This window comes from Grammomys surdaster, unplaced genomic scaffold (genome assembly GCF_004785775.1).
Source record: "Grammomys surdaster isolate TR1022 unplaced genomic scaffold, NIH_TR_1.0 749, whole genome shotgun sequence".
NCBI classification, from domain to species: Eukaryota; Metazoa; Chordata; class Mammalia; order Rodentia; family Muridae; genus Grammomys; species Grammomys surdaster.
Window position 1 is genome coordinate 1 of NW_021605168.1, and position 19995 is coordinate 19995.

Here is a 19995-nt window from a genome sequence, read left to right on the forward strand (position 1 = left end):
AGAGGCTAAGATCTTTTGGTTTTGGGTTTCTCATATATATGTATATGATGTATATGATGTATATGATGTATATGATGTATATGATGTATATGATGTATATGTATATGTGTATGTGTATGTGTATGTGTATATATATGTATATGGTCATTTCAATGAACTTGAAAAATATTCAGTTATAAAGACAATTGTAGGTAATAATAGGTTTGTTTTTTTAAGCAATTCAATTGAAGGCAAGTGTCATATCTATAAGAGCATCAGGCTTGTGTTAACATACACCTTATCTTTGGATGGATCATATAATTAATGAAAAATAAATTGATGGCAGTCAGAAATTTGTTTTATGAATGGTGATGGAGTTCTCTGCTGTTTTACTTTATCTTATACTCTATCCACCTCTGAAAAACATGCGATATCAAATTAATTTTTATTTTTGAGATTATACTTAGAATATTCCTTCCTTCCTATTATTCTCTTCAATTCCTTTCATAAACTGTCATTGCTCTTCTTGAAATATGTGGCCGCTTTTTTCATGCATATGTTTATATGTGAATGCATATATATTACAAAAAAAAACCCCGCTCAGTTTACATATTTTTACCTGCATTTAAGGTTTGAAATCTGGTAATTTGCTTTTGGATTACTAATCAATGTAGTGAGCTTCCTTGGGGAAGACTATTTCTCTTGTTCTCAGATTCCCCAATTTTCTGGGATTGTTTGTGTAGAGATGATTTAAATTAGAATTCGAGTCATGATTTAGAAAAACTAACTAATATAATAAAATGATCTCTGATTTTCATTCTGTAGCTAAAATATTGTTTACTCAAATTGGAAACTATGAATATTTTGGAATATTTCAAGGTTTAGAATGTTGGTAGATATCTATTTTTTTCCAGGCATTAATACTAGCACTTACCCAGATAAATGTTAGATATATGTTGGTTGCATTTATGAAAGGTTGTATGAAAATTAAGTCCCTGTGAATTGTAGTTTGTGTTCTAAAAATATTTTAGTAATGTCACACATGTTCAAAAGAATAGGAGAAATAAGATCACAACAATTGCTTTGCACTATCAAATTATCAGCCCTGAAAACGTACATTCAGACTTACTTCATTATATTTAGGAATATATTTACACACTATGTCAAATATATATATATATATATATATATATATATATATATATATATATATATATATATATATGTGTGTGTGTGTGTGTGTGTGTGTGTGTGTTATTAAAATTTATCAAAAAATAGTCTGTGAAGAGAAAGGAGGACTATATTGGGTCTCAAATGTTAAGAGGAAAGAGAAAATAAGATAATTACATAATATTCCAGAAAATAAAAGAAGTATTTTATTTAAAAAATAATTTTGGATTAAGGAAGTACATATGGACTGTTGTTGTTTTTTTGTTTGTTTGCTTGCTTGCTTATTCTGACCATTAATTTTTGCAGTAATAATTAGGTAAAACCCATTATAGACATTCATCCTTCTTATTTTTTTTGATGTATTAGTGATCAAATGAACAAGAATGTTTTTGAATTTTTACCAACACTATGGGTTAACTGTCTAAACATTACTTTCCGTGTTAAAGAAGTGCATAATTTATCATGGACTGCATTAAAACAATTTTAATTCTTTCAATTTAATAAACATTTGAATGATTATAACGATTACATATAATACTTAGTTTTTAAAAGTGATATTAGCATAATATTTACATGTTTCAATCTTCTTGAGATTTTGCCTATTGAAAATATGGAGTTCTATGACTATTCCTAAGCAAACAAATCAATGAAATCATCACTGATCATTTCAAAACATTTAAATGTAAGTGTATTTACAGAGCAGGAAATATAGGTAACATGAAGTCTCCTAGGGTTTCTGTAGTGATGTGATAAAGGATAAACAAGGAAGTGTTGTTCTTTGTAATTAAAGAGACTGATGTTGGCTGGAAAGATTTGGGCTTATGGAATTCTATGCCACACAGATGCATAGTGAAAGGCCACAGGTACTCACTATGTGATAAGATGAAGTGACAATTCTGTGGTGTTGATGTATTGACTCTCACAGTAGTCATGATAGGACTGCAGAGATATCATTTCCATTTTTCAACCTTATACAATCAGATAAAATTTGAATGATCCAGTGTACTCACAGATTAAGTTTAGAGTAAAAACACCAAGTGGTTTGGTAAAATGGTCACAGCACAAGTTAATCATTGTGAGCTGGCAAGTCTAGGCTGTGAAATCATATTTATGGCTAGATTCACTTCGTATTCATTGCCAGTAATCCAGCAATAATGTGTTTATTCTCATCAGAAATGAAGATGATGGAAATATATCTATGCTACTTGTTACATCAATTATTAAAACTCTGGCATTACTTACTTTAAAATAATATAAATTTTGGAGAATAAGTTAAAGTGAGCATCAAGTAACAAATTATTATAATATGTGAAGGACTAAATATTGTGGATCAGTATTAATGTAAGTTCCAATTGTTTATAAAGCTAAAAATACTTCAAGAACAAGTCAAAGATGTGGAAAATCAACCAACTCTCAAACTATGTGAGTGGGAAATTTAAATACCACCTACGTTTTTATAGTGGACAAAGATTATTCCCCACTTCAGACATACAGAAGCAAATTATTCAGCACAGGGCTCCAAGAACAGAGCTTGCTAGGCAGGTTAACCCTGGCAACTTCATTTGCATGAATCATCTGGGTGTGATTTCTCTCTTTATCACAGGGATGCTTCAGGTACTGTTAGTGTCAAACGTTCTCCTGTGGGAGAATGTGTACTCCATGCCCGTGTGCTTTGACATGGAAGGATACAATGACATACCCATTGAAGAACTCTTTGACAGTGCTATTTTCACTGCTCAATACATCTCTAACCTCACCACACAAATGTCTGAGGAGTTTGTAAGTACTTCATTTCCATCTTGTTTCTTCTATAATGAGCCCTTCAAAAATGCTACAGATTAAACCAGAAAATATCATAGAAAAAATTCACATAATATACGTTCATAGGGTTTCTAAAAGCTAATACATATTAAGAAATGGTATATAGAGAATGGAGAATTTGGTAAAATCTCAAAGATTTGTAAAAATTACAATGGCTTTAAGTTATTCCATAAATAATTGTTTTCTAATATTTGTTATATTTTTGTAAAATGTGACATTTTTCAACTTGAATTTATGACATTAAGTCTTAAAAGTGAGGCTAGAAAAACTCTGATCTCATGGTCTTGCATAGAGGGTCTGGTTTCCATGATTTTCCTGCACTTAACAGAAATTGAGTATAAGAGATATGCATTGCAGAGTATGGAGGAATTAAAAAAGAGGTAATCTGACACTGTGTATAGCAGAAACAACAAAAAGCTGTTTAGCTAGCCCCAATTGTCCATAGATTTCCACTAGCAATTTTCTAATGGTACAGGGAGAGATGGTTTAGAATTGAAATATGTTCTCTTCCTAGTGGAGACCCAGGATTTGATAAGAGTCACTCAATGTAGGTAAAACATAGATGACTTCAACACAAAATTTGGGATCATGAGATTATATCTAGAGATTTGTAAGGAATATACATGCCCATTGTCCTTTAAACTCACTAGTGTTTCTTTCAATCTATATTCATTCAAAATCTTTCAACTTCAGACTATCCCTGCTATATAGAGAGAATCACACAAATGATTCCTTCAAATGAGGTCATAAGATGTAAACACAAGTGGTATATATGTATATATATATACACATATATATATGTATATATATGTGTGTGTGTGTGTATATAGATAGATATACATATTTTATATATACATATATATAAACTATCAGTCCTTATCACTAAATGTTTGAAATATTGAAGTGTCCTACTTATAACTTGAGCAAAATGATATAGAATAATGCATAACATATAAAATATATAAAATATTTTGTGATGTATACATATATCACAAAATATTTCATACTTTATATATTTAAGTATATATAGAATATATATAAACACACACACATTGAGTGTTTGTATGAATACATTAAATCTTGATTTGCAGTCCTATAATTAAGTAAAGGACTCAGGTTTTCATCCCTAGAGAAGTCTATTTCTTTTATTAGTTGTCAGGAGTTCTTTGTCCAAAAGTGGGAGCCACAGAGATTCCCACACTTTAGCTCTTAGCATGTCTGTTGGTGTTATTTTTGTTCAAGTATAAACAAGACAGATATTTTGTTGTAGTATCATGTGAATAGCTACCATGTCATTTCTAGGAGACACAATCTTACTGCATACTTCCAATTTATTACAATCTATCTGTATCCTCTTTATGTAGTTCTCTGAGTTTTAAAATTAATTTTGACCACATCATCACAATTGCCTTATAAATTTATTTTGAGTTTGATATAGTGAAATTAAAACTCAGTGGTAATTGAGAGTTATAATTTCACAATGCATATTTAAAACAAGTATATCAACTTAGATCAAGAGAGAAAAATAGATACATAAATATGGATGCATTATTCTATATCATTTAGCTCTAGTTATAAATAAGACACTTTAAACATTTTAAACATTTAGTGATTTGGACTGATAGTTTTGTAAATGAAACTGCATATCTAAGGGGAAGAAAATATAAGCAAATTTTGCTTTCTTAGTTATTCAATTTTATGTAATGTGTTTTTATTTTCATAAACTGTACATCCATATAACACATTTATTTAATTATTATAACTGCACTTATTCATTTTTGAAACAGCAATAAGTTGAAATGTTTTATTATTTCCAGGATGCAAAATTTGCTCATAGCCTTGGGTACAAAGCAAAGAACTCCAGCACCTGTCACACTACTTCACTTGATACTCCTGCAAGCATTGAGCAAATCCAAAAGACACAAGTAAGTCTTCATTCCTGGTTCTCCCCAAAACAACTGAAGCAACAAACAAGGTTTACTGTGTTGTAGGTTATTGCAGATGCATTATAGGAGTGGTCATTGCATATCCAACAATAATATGCAGAAGAATGAAGAGTTAAAAACAATAACATGATATTGTCACCATATTATAAGTTAAAATAATGCTAGCACAGACTGTAGTAAATATACAAGTGTCCACAACCAGGATATTAAATGGGTTTGTTTGTTTATTTGTTTGTTTGTTTGTTATTTTTCATTTTAAACAGTGCCATGCTTGTATGATTGTACTTACTGTAATTTAAGTCAACCAACCAGGGATGAATATGCATTCATTCATACATATGGAAGAGATGCAAATACAGTTGCATTCATTAAATCAAAAAGGCTCCTCCACTCACAGTATATTTCTTAACTGACAAGTATGTCTTTTTTTTTTTTTGAGATACAGTACTATTCTATTTCTGTTTGCTTTTTCATTACTTACGCATTCCTCCCTGACTGGTCTGCCTTCTTTTCTGCTATGATTGAAAACCAGTTGAACAAGAGGCTGTACTTCTGGAGCATCATGTGCCTTTGTTTGGATGGGGCTACATATCTTGGCAGCTCTAATGTGTAACTGTTATCTATCTACTTTGACTTACTGTCAGAAGAAGTCTCAGTATAATTCAAACTAAGCTTAACATGTGTACATATATCAAATTAATAATGTTTTCTATTATTTAATTAATAGTATTTAATTAATAGTTTATATCACATAGACAGAAACTATTCCCATTAATAAAATGGGATTATAATGAAGCAAGAAAAAAGGATGAAAGAGGAACATTTTCTTAAAGCTAGACACTTCAAATTGGCATTGATGCATTTAATCCTCATAAAAGTTCTCTAAAAAATGTATCATTAGAAAAATTATGAAGAAAATTGTCAAGGGACTATACAGGCTTTATTACATCACTTGCATGGTGAATCTATGCTTCATTCACCTCAGGATATCATGCCACAGTGCTCCCAGCAACTTGTTCTGCAATCACAATTTGGCCTGCTTCATACTTTGATGTTCTTTACACATATACAGTACAGTGTTTACTTGGATTCTTCTCTATGGTCCAATTTAAATACCACTAGAGTTGCTAAGAGACAAAATAGTAAGTATCTTAAATTGGAGGGCATATTACATGTGGTCTTGGTAATGTGCATACAGTCTATGTGAGGGAAAATATTTGTGTTTCTAGACTTCAATGAGTTTTACATCAATTTTGTTAAAGAGAATTCTCTACCACATTTCTTTTAGTGGATATGCCCATAAATGTGCTTCTCTACCAAAGGTCAGGGAAAGAAAAGAATGCCAACCGTTAAAAGTCTATGGATGTGTTGGTTTCCCTATTGTATTTTTATTATCATAGAATAATATAACAATGATAAGTGAATATGAGTGACTAATTTCATTATTTTTATGTGAAAATGATTTGGGCCACTTAACACTGTTAATACTACTGTCTTTTCCTATGAATCAGGTCCTGTGGACACCTACCAAGTGTCAGCATAACTTTGATTTCTCATGGACAAAAGAAAAATAAAATAGAAAAGGTCACATCAGTTCAACATGATTGAATGTAGATGAAAATCAAAATATGATCATTTTGGTCTCAGAAAAAAGTATGATCTAATTTTCTTTACTTTATCAAACTGTATTTCTGTGGGTTAAAATTTCCATTTTTATAATGTTTGATATACAAAAACATTTTCCATACACTCATTCAAACAACTAGATATTGTAGTTAACCATGATCATGTAAATACCACATGTATCTACTTTGGTGTATTTGACCTATTTTAACTTGATGTTTGATGATCATTGATTAGTCAGATGTCCTTCTGAAGATGATGATCAGCATTTCACGAGCCTGGTACCATCCTCTAAAACAACTTGTGCGCGCAGTGGCTACTCTTGAAGGGGCCTGTGAAACCTTGCTGTTGAAAGTCAAAGAAGTGGAGGAAACAAATCAAGGTATTCTAGAAGAAATCAAGGCAATCCTTGTCAGGGTGAGTGTTTCTTTTAAGTTTCTTCCCTGCCATTTTCATGAAAAAGATATTTTGTTGTAATAAAAAATGAATCTAGAGATACTTAATTCAAAATAGTTAAATTTAGGCTTCCAAAATATTCACAGCTTTGACAGTAAATAGTTGTTTGCAAGTTTGACATCATATAGGGTTTTCAGTGAGAACTTCATATACCAGAAAATTCAAAACACAAAAGGTTTTATAGTCACTTGGCCAATGCCTTGATTTTGACTAAAATTTCCTATTCCTAAATTTTCCCCATACTTTTGTCCAAAATTATAAGGAATATGAGCTGGGGCTGGGGTGATGTAGTAGTCTATAATAGCCCGCCTTACAAGCATGAACGGCTGATTACACTTCCCTGAATCTACATCAAAATTTGGAAATGGTGGCTTATACTTTGTTTTTATTTTTACTTTTAATTTATTTTCTCCATTAATTAATTGATTTATTCATTTAACATCCTGAATATTTTCTCTATTGGGGCGTCAGAAATATGCAAATCCCTGTTAAAGGAAGAGAACCTATGTCAAATATTTACACACAGGACAGGCACAAGGAGTCTAAAAAACTCCATGCCAGTTTGCCCACCTCTAACCTTCAAATTATTGTACACACACAATTACACACATTGACACTCACGTACAAGCAACACACACACACACACACACTCACATACAAACAGAAGGAAGGCATAAAAACTGACTGCTACAAATAATACAAGTTCTTCTGGTGATTAGGTTCATCCTGGAGCTGAAGAAAATGTATACCCTGCTTGGATGGGACTGGCAGAAGTGAGGTCTACCAATGAAGACATCCGCCGCTTTGCTTTTAGTAACCTACTCCACTGCCTGCATAGTGATACTGACACAATTGCCACTTCCCTTGAGGTCCTGAAGTGCCGCATCATCCAGAACAACAACTGCTAAGCACATGTCCATCCAACTATTACTAGGATGCTCCCCTATAATTCAAATCATCAATGCTTTCTTTCTTTGATTTTTATCTTTTAGATGCACATATGTGTATAATGAATTGCTCATTAAAAAAATAAAAATGTATTTCTTTAGAAATGAGATCTTTGTAGGATTCCTAAAAGCGAAAGTATGTGTGTGTGTGTATGTGTCCGGGATGTATCTCTGACTCTTTTGTCTGCTCTTGAGACCCTTTTCCTCATACTGGGTTGGGTTGCCTCATTCATATTTGGTACTAGAGTTTACACCTAGACTTATTGCATCTTGCTATTATCTTAATATAGCTGGGAGGTCCAAACTTTTCTGAAGGGAAACAGAGGTGCAGTGGATCTGGGGAAGAAGGGAGGTGGAAGAGAGAAACTTGGAGTAATGGAGAAGGAGGTAGCTGTGGCCAGAATGAATCATATGAAAGTGAAAAAAAGTCATACCAAAAAATAAATAAATAAAAACCTTGTCATACATTGCTTTGTCCATTTAATATAAAACTGATCTATGGTATTGTGATATTCCTGGGAAACTTTCTAAACTTAGTGGTTTAGTTTAACAATAAGACATTTGTTAACGTACTCTAGAATGCAAAATAAAGATGGTTGAACTTACATGCAAAGCATGCTCTTTGCATGGTTAATCAGTAAATCCACTTGACCAAGAAGATAGAAATTTGGAGATAGCCTTTGAGAGAAAATGCCTCTCTACAAGCAAATTCTCAGTCTAATGACAAGCAAGACAAAAAGCATACATGTGCAGTCTTCCTAAGTTCCATAACTTTTAAACATCCCAGAACTCTATTAGCATACAAGTATGAACTGTCTCTATATTTCTCCAAGAATTGTTTTCAACCACACTCCTCCTTAACACCATCTCAGACAGATTCCACATGTGCAGGTCCCTATGGTGCTGACAATTCCTCTCATGCACAAGTTATCTCAGACTCTCCATATACTCCAGTTATTAAGGTCACACAGCAGGGAAGACATATGTCATCTGTTCTCATGCTGTTTCTGTCTTTCCCCTCGTTCTTCATATCAAAACATGTAGCTTTCTCAGAATTTGAACAAGAGCAAAAATGAAAAATAGTGACACAGAATTTTTAAAAGTAAAGTATTGTTATATTAATATGGTTGAAGTTATATTCTGTTGTGAATCAGGTACTTCTGCTTAGGGGCACCACATGAACAAAAAGTGAGGAAAATTCTGGAAATTTCAGATGAACTTGTGAAAAAAGTTTTCATGATTATGCAAATTACCTTACATAAAATTAATATAGTAGATGATGCTGCAGAAGGCACAAAATGTTTCAAAGACAAGAAGATATCTGATATTATCTAAATTTGTGTACCTATTATGAATTTTTGATGCAGTAATGAAGGTCTGATGAAATACTAGTCAATAAAATATGAAGGACATTAATCTAGAATGCTTTTATATTGTATGCAATACAGATAAGATGATAAGGATTTTGAGAAATTCACAGAGCTCTTTAAACAAATATATGATAACTCACATTTATATGTATTATTGTTATAATTGGAAAATTCTAGTAAGAATTAGTTTTACATTACGGAGGATGACTTACAGTATTTGGAGAGTATTTATTCTGAAAGGAAGTGGAAGAGCATCACAATTTGTTAAAAAAAAAAAAAACCTATGTCTTAGGAACTGAAAATTAAAGTATCAACCTAACTTAAAGGTCTGTAGGATTGACAGGCTGATAGGAAATAAAATGGTGAGGCTTGATAATGAATTTGTAATTTCATTGATGTGCATGTGGTAAATCAACAAGCATTCTGGGAGAAAACAATGAATCAAGGAAAAATTATACAATAGGGAATCAGCAGGCTAGGATTCCACAGAGAGCTGTGACAACAGATGTATCAAAGGATAGAGGGAACCTGGGACCATATGAAAAAAATACATGTAAAATATCCAAGATATATATATATATATATATATATATATATATATATATATATATGATGAACTGAATTTTTATCCAGTACCTACAACACAGTCACAAAACCATTGACCTTAAAACTGTCCTTCCTGCAATATGTGCTTGGATCATGGTGGCACAGAGCTCATGGGAGTGGCCAACCAATGATCCAACTTTAGGCCCACAGCACTAGAGGGAGCCCATGCATGACACTGCCTGGATGTCCAGGAACCAGAGGCAGAACAGCCCATAATGTCAGGATAGAACAAAACACAAATTTAAAAAAATTAAAAGTCAGTGTCACAATTTCTCATGACATACTGCTAAACTCATAGATGGCTGCCTATTCAGATTGTCATCAGAGACTTGTCATCCTGCAACTAACGAGTGCAGAATACAGAGACCCACAGCAAACACTTAATGGATTCAATAGAACCCGGGAGCCAGAAGAGGTGGAGGAAGGATTCTTGGACCTAAAGGGGTTGAAAACACCAGGAGAACAAGGCTGACAAAATCAATTAAGCAGGGCTTATAGGAGCTCACATAGAACAAAGCAACAAATATGGACCATAGAGCAGGGGCTCTCCCTGAGTTTGTTGGTTGCATGTGGATCTCCTTCCCATAACTGGGCTGCATGAAAAGTTCTCAGTGAGACAGGATGTGCCTAGGATGGAAGGATAGGGTTGGAGAATTGTGTGAGAGGGAGTGAAACGAAGTAGGGAGGTACACTTCTGGGGGGAGAAAAGGGAGAAATAGGAAAAGGACCTGGAGAGGGGGACATTGGGAGTAGGAGGCTGATATTGGGAGGTAAAGTGAATTAATTAATTAATTAGTTAATTAATTAATATCCAAAATAAATATGGAATCTTTATGGGTCTCTGCTAGGACCTTTATATTTAAGTTAGAGTTGCATAGCTTGGTGTTCCTATGGGATGTCCAACAGTGGGAATTCGAGGGAAATGTCTCTGATTTTTTTCTCTTTTCTACATTTTTAACCTTTTTTCTTTTATTGGATTTTTTAATTTACATTTCAAATGTTATTGACAGTCCTCATTTCCCCTCCAGAAACCCCCTATCCTATTCTCCCTCTCTCTGCTTCTACGAGGGTGTTCCCCCACTCACCCATCCACTTACACCTACTCACACTGGTGTTCCCCTACACTGGGGCTTCAACCCTTCACAGGACCAAGGGCCTCTTCTCCCATTGATGCCCGACATGGCCATCCTCTGCTACTTATGCAGATGGAGCCATAAGTCACTCCATGTGTACTCTTTGGTTGGTGGCTCAGTCCCTGGGAGCTCTGGAGAGTCTGGTTGGTTAATATGGTTGTTCTCCTAATGGTGTTGCCACCCCCTTCAGATCTTTCAGTCCTTTCTCTAATCCTTCATTGGGGACCTTGTGCTCAATCCAATGGTTGGCTATGAGCATCTACTTCTGTATTTACCAGGTTCTGAAAGAGCCTCTCATGCAATAGCTGTATCAGGCTCCTCTTCAAGCACTTCTTGGCATCCACATTAGTGTCTGGGTTTGGTGACTGTGTATTGGATGGTTACCCAAGTGGGGCAATCTCTGGATGGCCTTTGAATCAGACTCTGCCCCACACTTTGTCTCAGTATTTCCTCCCATGAGTACTTTGTTCCCCCTTCTAAGAAAAATTCAAGCATACATGCTTTGGTCTTCCTTCTTCTTGAGCTTCATTGTGATCTGTGAATTGTATCTTGGATATTCAGAGCTTGTTCAGCTAATATCCACTTATTAGTGAGTGCATACCATGTGTTTTGTTTCATGATTGGGTTACCTCACTCAAGATGATATGTTCTAGTTTCATCCATTTGCCTAATAATTTCATGAATTCATTGTTTTAATTGCTGAGCAGTACCCCATTGTGCAAATTACCATATTTTCTGTATATATTCTTCTGTTGAAGAACTCTGGGCTCTTGAAAGCTTCTGACTATCATAAATAAGACTGCTATGAATATAGTAGAGCATTTGTCTTTGTTATATGATGAAGCATCTTTTGGGTATATGCCCAAGAGTAGTATAGCTGGGTCCTCAGGTAATACTCAGTCCAATTTTCTGAGGAACCACCAGACTGATTTCCAGAGTGGATGTAGCAGCTCACCATCCCTCCAAAATGGAGAAGTGTTTCTCTTTCTCCACATCCTCACCAGAATCTGCTGTCACCTTAGTTTTTGATCTTAGCCATTCTGACTGGTGTGAAGTGGAATCTCAGGGTTGTTTTGATTTGCATTTCCCTGTTGACTAAGGATGTTAAACATTTCTTTAGGTGCTTCTTGGCTGTTTGATATTCCTGTTGAGAATTCTTATTTTTAGCTCTGTACCCTATTTTTAAAAGTGTTATTTGAGTCTCTGGAGTCTAACACCTTGAGCTCTTTGTGTATATTAGATATTAGTCCTCTATCAGATGTAGGATTAGTAAAGAACTTTTCCCAATCTGTTGGTTGTTGATTGGTCCTATTTCCAGTGTTCCTTAAGTTAATTCAGTCCTATCCTTCTTCCAAAATGGCCCCCAACACAGGAGAAGATGTATTTTAATATTTCTTTCACTTTGAAATAACAAATAAATATATATGTTTTTCCTTTATTGAAACAGTATATTTTGCTTATCTTTTATCTTTTTTTTTTCAGACCAGTCATTAACTCTTTCCTTGTCTGCCCTCAAACAGTTCCTCATTCTACATGCTGAAAACATACATTACATGCTGTTACAGAAACATTTCTTTAAGGCTAATCATCTGATAAGTTTAAGTGATCGTGAAACATTTGGAATGTTGCAGGTCTTGAGCCCAATGACACTTTATCTTGGGCTATCATTAGTTTCCCTCCTTAAATACCATTCCTTGCCGGCCTTAGCTTCTAATCTAACACCCTGTAACTAACAGGCAAAACATTTTGGAATATAATAACTTCACAGATCACACACTTCTCTAAACCTAATGACAAAGGCAAATCAAATAGCATCTAAGACCATAGTAGAGATCTCCTTTCTATCTTAACATATCTACCCAATGTTTTTATCAATGTATTTGTAAACTACGTTCATTTATGAGTTTCATTGTTCTGCTATTATAAAAAACTAATGAAATTGTTGTCACATTGGATCATAGAAGTCAAAGTAAATGGTCATTCATATTTGGCTCCAGAACAAACTATCTCTTATTTATTTTGAGGAGATCTGTTTTTGCATGAGCATTACATAGGACCTGGAGGTTATTTATGTGATTTAAAAATTCACAGGTAACAACTAGAATTTATTTGTCTTACCTCGACCCCCAGAGAACAATAACTTGAAAAATTATGTTTCCTACACCATTCCCAAGATTCATAGGTGAAAAATATCAAACAGGGATTTTAAAGCAAGGTAAAAGCATTCTAATACATGATAAAGTTCTTCTCAATCATAAACTTATCACATTAAAGACTAAAATTAAAAAGAATCTGAATCAAAACAATCAAAATAAATTGTAAATAAAATGTAAATAAAATGTAAATAAATTGTAAATAAAATGTAAATGAGTGGTAGACCCAACGGTGGAGTGGAAAGCATGTGCCATTGAGTGGAGTAGATTCAATAGAGATCAATACATTTTTTTAATGTGAACAAGTAATATAATGTAGACTAAAACTAATAGCAAACATTCTAGAAAGCAGCTAGACATGAGATAGCCCAGTGATTTAATAGAGGCAAAGGAAGATGCTATGAAGTTACTCAAGGAGAAAGACCTGAATAGTCTTTTTAAGTTTGGTTATATATAAAACCCTACAGATAGAAAATTCTTGTCCATTTGAAGCAGGATAAATCTCAAGAAACTCATATTAGTAGTCAAAATAACTACATTTTTAAAAAGAGAAAACATATACAATTGCAAAAGACTGTAATGTTTAGGAGTCTATGGTACTTCCTAGACCAATATCTTCAAAATAAGTAATCAAAAAGAAGGAAGCCTCTGTTGTCTAATATAGACAATGTTATTCTATTTAGGGTAACTCATTTTTAGTGCTCTCTATCTCCCACTACATTAGGAGATTCCCCAGTGATTTTTAAAAGGTCTTCAGTGTTATTTATTTCTCACCATACTTCTTCTGTGACCCTATAGTCCACTCCCCTACACTTATGGTTTCTCTATTTGCTTTTAATCATTTATACCAAGGAGTTCTCTTTACTCTCAGTTTAAAACTTCTCCACATGCTTCCCTAGATATGTTAGTGTCATCTGGCTATTTTAAATAAACACAGATACCTGAAGATTGAAAGCTAGTACAGACAGATAAGGAAAAGCATGTAGCATTGTGTTTGTGAATCTTGGATACTTCATTCAGAATGATTGTTTCCAGTTAGTTCTATACATTTTTTTCTCTGAATTTTATGATTTTATTTTTTATAATACCTGAACAATATTCCATTGTGTAAATTCAACATATTGTCAATACCTTCTCATCAGTTGATAGATATCTATTGTCCATTTCCTGGCTATAAACCAGCAAGCAGGTATCTATAGAGTAGGATATGGTATCCTTTGGGTATATGTGCTAGAGTGGAATAGCTGAATGATGTGATAGATCAATTGCTCACTTTTTGGGGAACCTTGATACTAATTACCACAATGATTATTTTATTATTTACACCTACCAGCAGTCAGTTACTGCTGCTCTGTCTTTATATGAATTCCAACACTTGTAATCTTTACAAAATAGTAGCCCTTTTGATATGGGTAAGGCGAAAGCATTAATTATTATAATATGGATTTCTCAGATGCCTAAACAGATTAAATACTTTAAAACATTTCTCAGTTATTTTTACTTTTCCTTTGAAAAGCTCTATTTAATTCCATACTTCATTTTTAATTGAATTTCTTCTTGATGTTTAGCTCTTTGAGCCTTGGTATATTCTATATATTAATGATTTCTCATCCCTAGGTTTTATACTTCTATGCATTCTGCTAGCCTTTGGGATTTCACTCATGGTTCTGACCCCAATACCTGATCATGTTTGTATTTTTCCTACACTACCTTCTCCCCTCTCCCATCCAGTGCCCTCCCTCTCTGCTCTCTGATTTCTTCTCCTTCAGAAGTGGAATTAAGAATTCTCACTTGGGTCCTTTTGCTTGTTAACCTTCTTGAGTTCTGTGGACAGTTCTTGAGTTCTGGGGATTCCATATTTTTTGGCTAATATCCACTTATCAGCGAGTACACAGCATGCATGTCCTTTAGTGTCAGATACCTCACTCAGGAGGATAATTTCTAGTTCCATCCATTTGCCTCAAAAACTAATGATGTCCTCATTCTTAATAGCTGAATAGTTTTCCATTGTGTAAATAAACCACATTTCCACTATCCATTCTTTCTTGTGGGACATCTGTGTTATTTCCAGCTTCTGGATATCACAAATAAGGCTGCTATGAACATAGGGGAACCCATGCCCTTGTGGCATGGTTGAGCCTCTTTGGGTATATTCCAAGGAGTTATATAGCTGGGTTTTCAGTTAGATCTATTTCCTCTTTTCTGAGGAACCTTCAGATTGTTTTCCAGAGTGGTTGACAGTTTGTAATCCAACCAGCAGTGGAGGAGTGTTCTCCTTTCTCTACATTCACCCCAACATGTGCTGTTACCTGAGCTTTTTGTCTTAGTGATTGTGATTGGTGTAAGTTGGAATCTCAGGGTCTTTACGATTTGCATATGTCTTAGCCATTCTGATGGGTATAATGTGGAATCTAAGGGTCATTATGATTTGCATTTCCCTGATCACTAGGAACTTTGCACTTTTTTTCTGTGCTTCCTGGCAATTTGAGAACTCTGTTGTGAGTTCTCTGCATAAGTCTATACCCCATATTTTGATTGGGTTTTTTGGGTTTTTGGAGGTTAGCTTCTTGAATTCTTTGGATATTTTGTATATTAGCCCTCTCTCTATCAGATGTGGGGTTATTGAAGATTTTTTCCAAAGCTATATGTCACGTATTTGTCCTATATTCTATGTCCCTTGTCTTACAGAAGCTTTATCATTTTATGAAGTCCCTTTTATCAATTTTTGATATTAGAGCCTGAGCTATTGGAGTTCTGTTTAGGAAATTTCCCTCTGTGCCAAGGAGTTCAAGGATATTTCCCACTTTCTCTTCTATTAGATTCAGTGTATCTGGTTTTATGTTGAGGTCATTGATCCAACTGGACTTGATCTTTGTGCAAGGTGACAAATATGGATCTATTCTCATGTTTCTACATACAGACTGCTAGTTAGAACAGCATCACTTATTCAGGATATATTTCTTTATCCATTGTATATTTTTAAAACCTTGTCACAGATTAAAGTGTCCATAAATATTGCAGAATTGTGGAAATCTGGTCAGACTAGTCTTTGTTGTGACTTCTTGAGTTTATGGCTCAGTAAATGGAGCAGTTTTTCTTTTAGTGTGATATTTTGTATAGCACTTCAGAAGAGTAAGAGAACTATTACTTAGGGTGAAGGCTTAAGACAAACCAGCTCGGTTTCTTAAAATATGTGATATCTTCAGTTTCAAGATAAGCAAAAGAAATAGAAATAATAACTTTTTTGAGGTTTTGAATTTTACCAAACAATAACTTGAGTGGAGGGATATGCAAGGCACTAGGTATTTGATAGATAAAGTTCTTGAGTAGAAAACTATTTCTTTTGTTCTCTATTTCTCTCATTTTCTCTCATTTATCTATAAATCTATATATCATCCATATCTATCTATTTATCTATATTTTGTGTAGTTTAAATGCATCCTTATTGTTACGTCTCTTTTTTTCTCCCTCTATATTTCCATTCTCCCCTCTCCAGTTAAAGTTGGACATATTTTTCAATTACCCACTTCCTAGTAATTCTCTTTTCCTATCATTTTTCCTTGAGCTCCTTCTTTCTCTATTGACTTCAGGTTCCTCTCTGTTTTCCTTACTTCTTTAAATGCTTTATGTTACATGATCAAGTACAAGCATTCAAATCCACAAATAAGAGGATTTATGGAATTATTCTTTCTGTGTCTGGATTACTTTACTTACTATATTATATTTTCTATTTCCAGAATTTTACCTGAAAATTCATGATTTTATTTTTCTTTACAGCTGAATAGTATTTCACTGTGTGTATATACCATATTTTCATTGTCCAATCATTAGTTGAAAGTCACTTAGGTTATTACCATTCCCTAGGAAAAAAATTCAAAATCTTTTTCTGAAGTAAACTACTTACTTATGAGGTTTTTATGGCATATCATCAAATTCAAGCTAGTGTATCATTTTCACAACAATACAGTCTTCATCCTTGGTGTTAGAAATCCAGCAGTCGCTTATTTATTTTTATCAATCATGAAGATAAAGCAAACAGATGACCATTGCTGTCCTTTTCACATCAGGGACCAAATGCTAAAATCATACCTTGACTTTAAAATGTTACAAATGCATAGAGTGTGAGAGTGAAAATAAGCATGAATTCCCTAAACATCAAAACATCTGAACAGAAGGACTTGAAAATGCTAGCTTGTAATTATTATAAATTCTTAGTATTTGCTGCATTCAGAAGAACTTCTGAGGGCAATCCCAAATGCAGAAAGTCACCTACTGACAAAATATCAATGCAAAAATAATTACTCAACTATGTATAAACAGTCCAAAATGTTTATTCCCCACTCCTGTTATACAGAACCAAGTCATGCAGAAAGATCTGAAGAGGCCAAAGCTTTCCTCCAAAGGATTATTTCTATAGACACATTGGAGAGATGAACATGAGTGACACCTCTGTTTATTTAGCAGGGACACTCCTGGTGTTGCTAGTGTCAAATCATCTCCTATGGGATAATGTGGCCTCTGTAACTTTGTGTCCCAGCTGGGATGTTTCCTGCCAGGGAAACCTCAAGAACATGTTTGATTATGCCATGAGCCTGTCTTCTGAACTCTGAAACCAAACTTCAGAAATGTTAAATTCCTTCATAAGTATCTCACGTACTTCTGCCTACTTTCTAATGGAAAATTCCATTCCATAGGTTACTATAAGGAGCAAATGCAGTAGCACCATGGATCAAGTTTCATAGAGAAAATAAACAATCAGTGACTGAATATGTCAAGAAGAGTAGAGTTCCATGAAATCTCAAAGCTAGTAGTTAAGAGGGGACGAAACTGATAACTAGAAAAATAAAAGTGAAATTACATGCCCAGTGGTTTAAAAGTTGGGAGAAAGGTTAATTTTCTTAATTTTTTAGACTTAGATTTTGTCTTTTTGCTTTTAATTACACATCTAATTTTAGCAAAATCCCTCAGTGAATAAATAAAGTGCTTGTGAACACACAATTGCCTAGAGAGTCTAAACAACCTTCGCAAATCAGAACACAGTAAGTCATCTCTGTAAACCCTTCACTCCTGCAGGAGAGATGGGAGGAATTACAAGGGAAACCTGTAACCTTGCTGGTCAAGCTAGCTAATGCAGGCATTAGTTGATAACAAAATACTGTCTCAGAAAAGGTGGAAAATAAGCTAAAACAACTCAAGCTTCCTGCTGATTATTACACTCCTATCTTGATTCATATAGAAATTCATTTATACACATGTCTGTGCACATATTCTCAAACACAACTACACAATCATCTAAATCAAACATAAACACAAAAATTTTAAAAATTACACACAAATTGTATTAATAATTTATTCATGTATAATACATTTATTCATTTCCAAATTTAAGATAACTTAGTCCTTCTCATCAGTTGCAGGATATTCAACACAATCCAGGCAGGTGGTACCTTGATATAGTCCAAAGCAGCTGCCACACATCCACATCTGCTATTCTGCTAACTGAAGAGGAAACTGAACAGATCCAAGTGAGTCTTCAGCTTCTGCTTTAACTCAAAGAACCAAGCAGTTTACTAGCTACGTTTTGAAACTATGTCTTGTGGGTGTAATCACACATGCAGAAGAGTGGAGGATGGAAGAGTAATCAAACAACAATGTGCATTGTAGATTTGATCAAATGTAAGTAAAATTATAAGCTAAGTAATATTAACAGACCTATAAATTATTTATCCAGAGAACCTGTTTTCTCAATGACCACAGCTGGGATTATGTTTATTGCTATGAAGCACACTTTGTACTTAATTGCATGCATACTTAAATAAATTCATGATATAAAGAAGAAAGGAAAACACAGATTCTCTTTTTATACATTATGAAAGGCTCATGCATTTGCAGCTTTGCATATTACTGGTCATCAAGGTATCTGAAGACTTTCAGGACCATGCTTGATCTACATTTGTTCCTAACATGTAGATGAAATGTGTCATCTACAAAATTATTTCAAAAAATACGGTAACACATGCATGTCTTGTACAGCTCTTGAGCAAATACCTCATGAACTATGACCAATGGTGTTTTTTAAAAATGTTAATACAATTTTTAAATTATCATTGTATAGGGTACAGTCCTCCTACAAGATAAACTTACTACGACTAAAGACACAATATTACTGTGATAACTTACTGTAACTGGTATCAGTTTCTCCCCTATGATTAGCTCTAAGGAGCCAGGGCACCTAAAGTCCAAAATCTATGCCTGGTATTAGTACTCTTGTTGAATGTACACCATAACTAAATGCTGACTACTTAAGAAATTATGTACCCTCGTTTCATGACATGAAAAATATGTAGTCTTAAAGGGATCTCGAACACATATGATGTTGAACTACATCCATGCTGTCAATAGGCACAATAAATGCTGTATGTTAGGAAAACTGGGACTATAGCAACTAGTGATCTACATGTCACTCTGGAAATCAGTCTGGCACTTGATTAGAAAATTGGACATAGTACTATGTCAGGACCCTGCTATACCACTCCTGAGCATGTACTCAAAAGATGTTCCGAGATATAAGAACTACACATGTTCTACTATGTTCTGCCAGCCTTATTTATAATAGTCAGAAGCTTGAAACAACCCAGATGTGCTTAAACAGAGGAACAGATACAGAAAATGTCTTACATTTATATAATGAAGTACTATTCAGGTATTAAAAACAATGAATTCATGAAATTACTAGACAAATGGATGGAATTAGAAAATATCATCCTGAATGCGGTAACCCAATCACAAAA

At 34.0% G+C, this 19995-nt stretch overlaps 1 protein-coding gene across 1 annotated transcript; it reads left to right on the forward strand.

The window, feature by feature from the left end:
- Positions 1-2752: 2752 nt before the first annotated feature.
- On the forward strand, positions 2753-7903 carry LOC114633720 (prolactin-like; the record flags this gene model as incomplete). The annotated part of the gene is made up of 4 exons (XM_028782331.1): positions 2753-2928; positions 4788-4895; positions 6777-6956; positions 7715-7903. Coding segments are annotated over 4 exons (653 nt in total), but the record flags the coding sequence as incomplete, so codon positions are not given.
- Positions 7904-19995: the final 12092 nt, after the last annotated feature.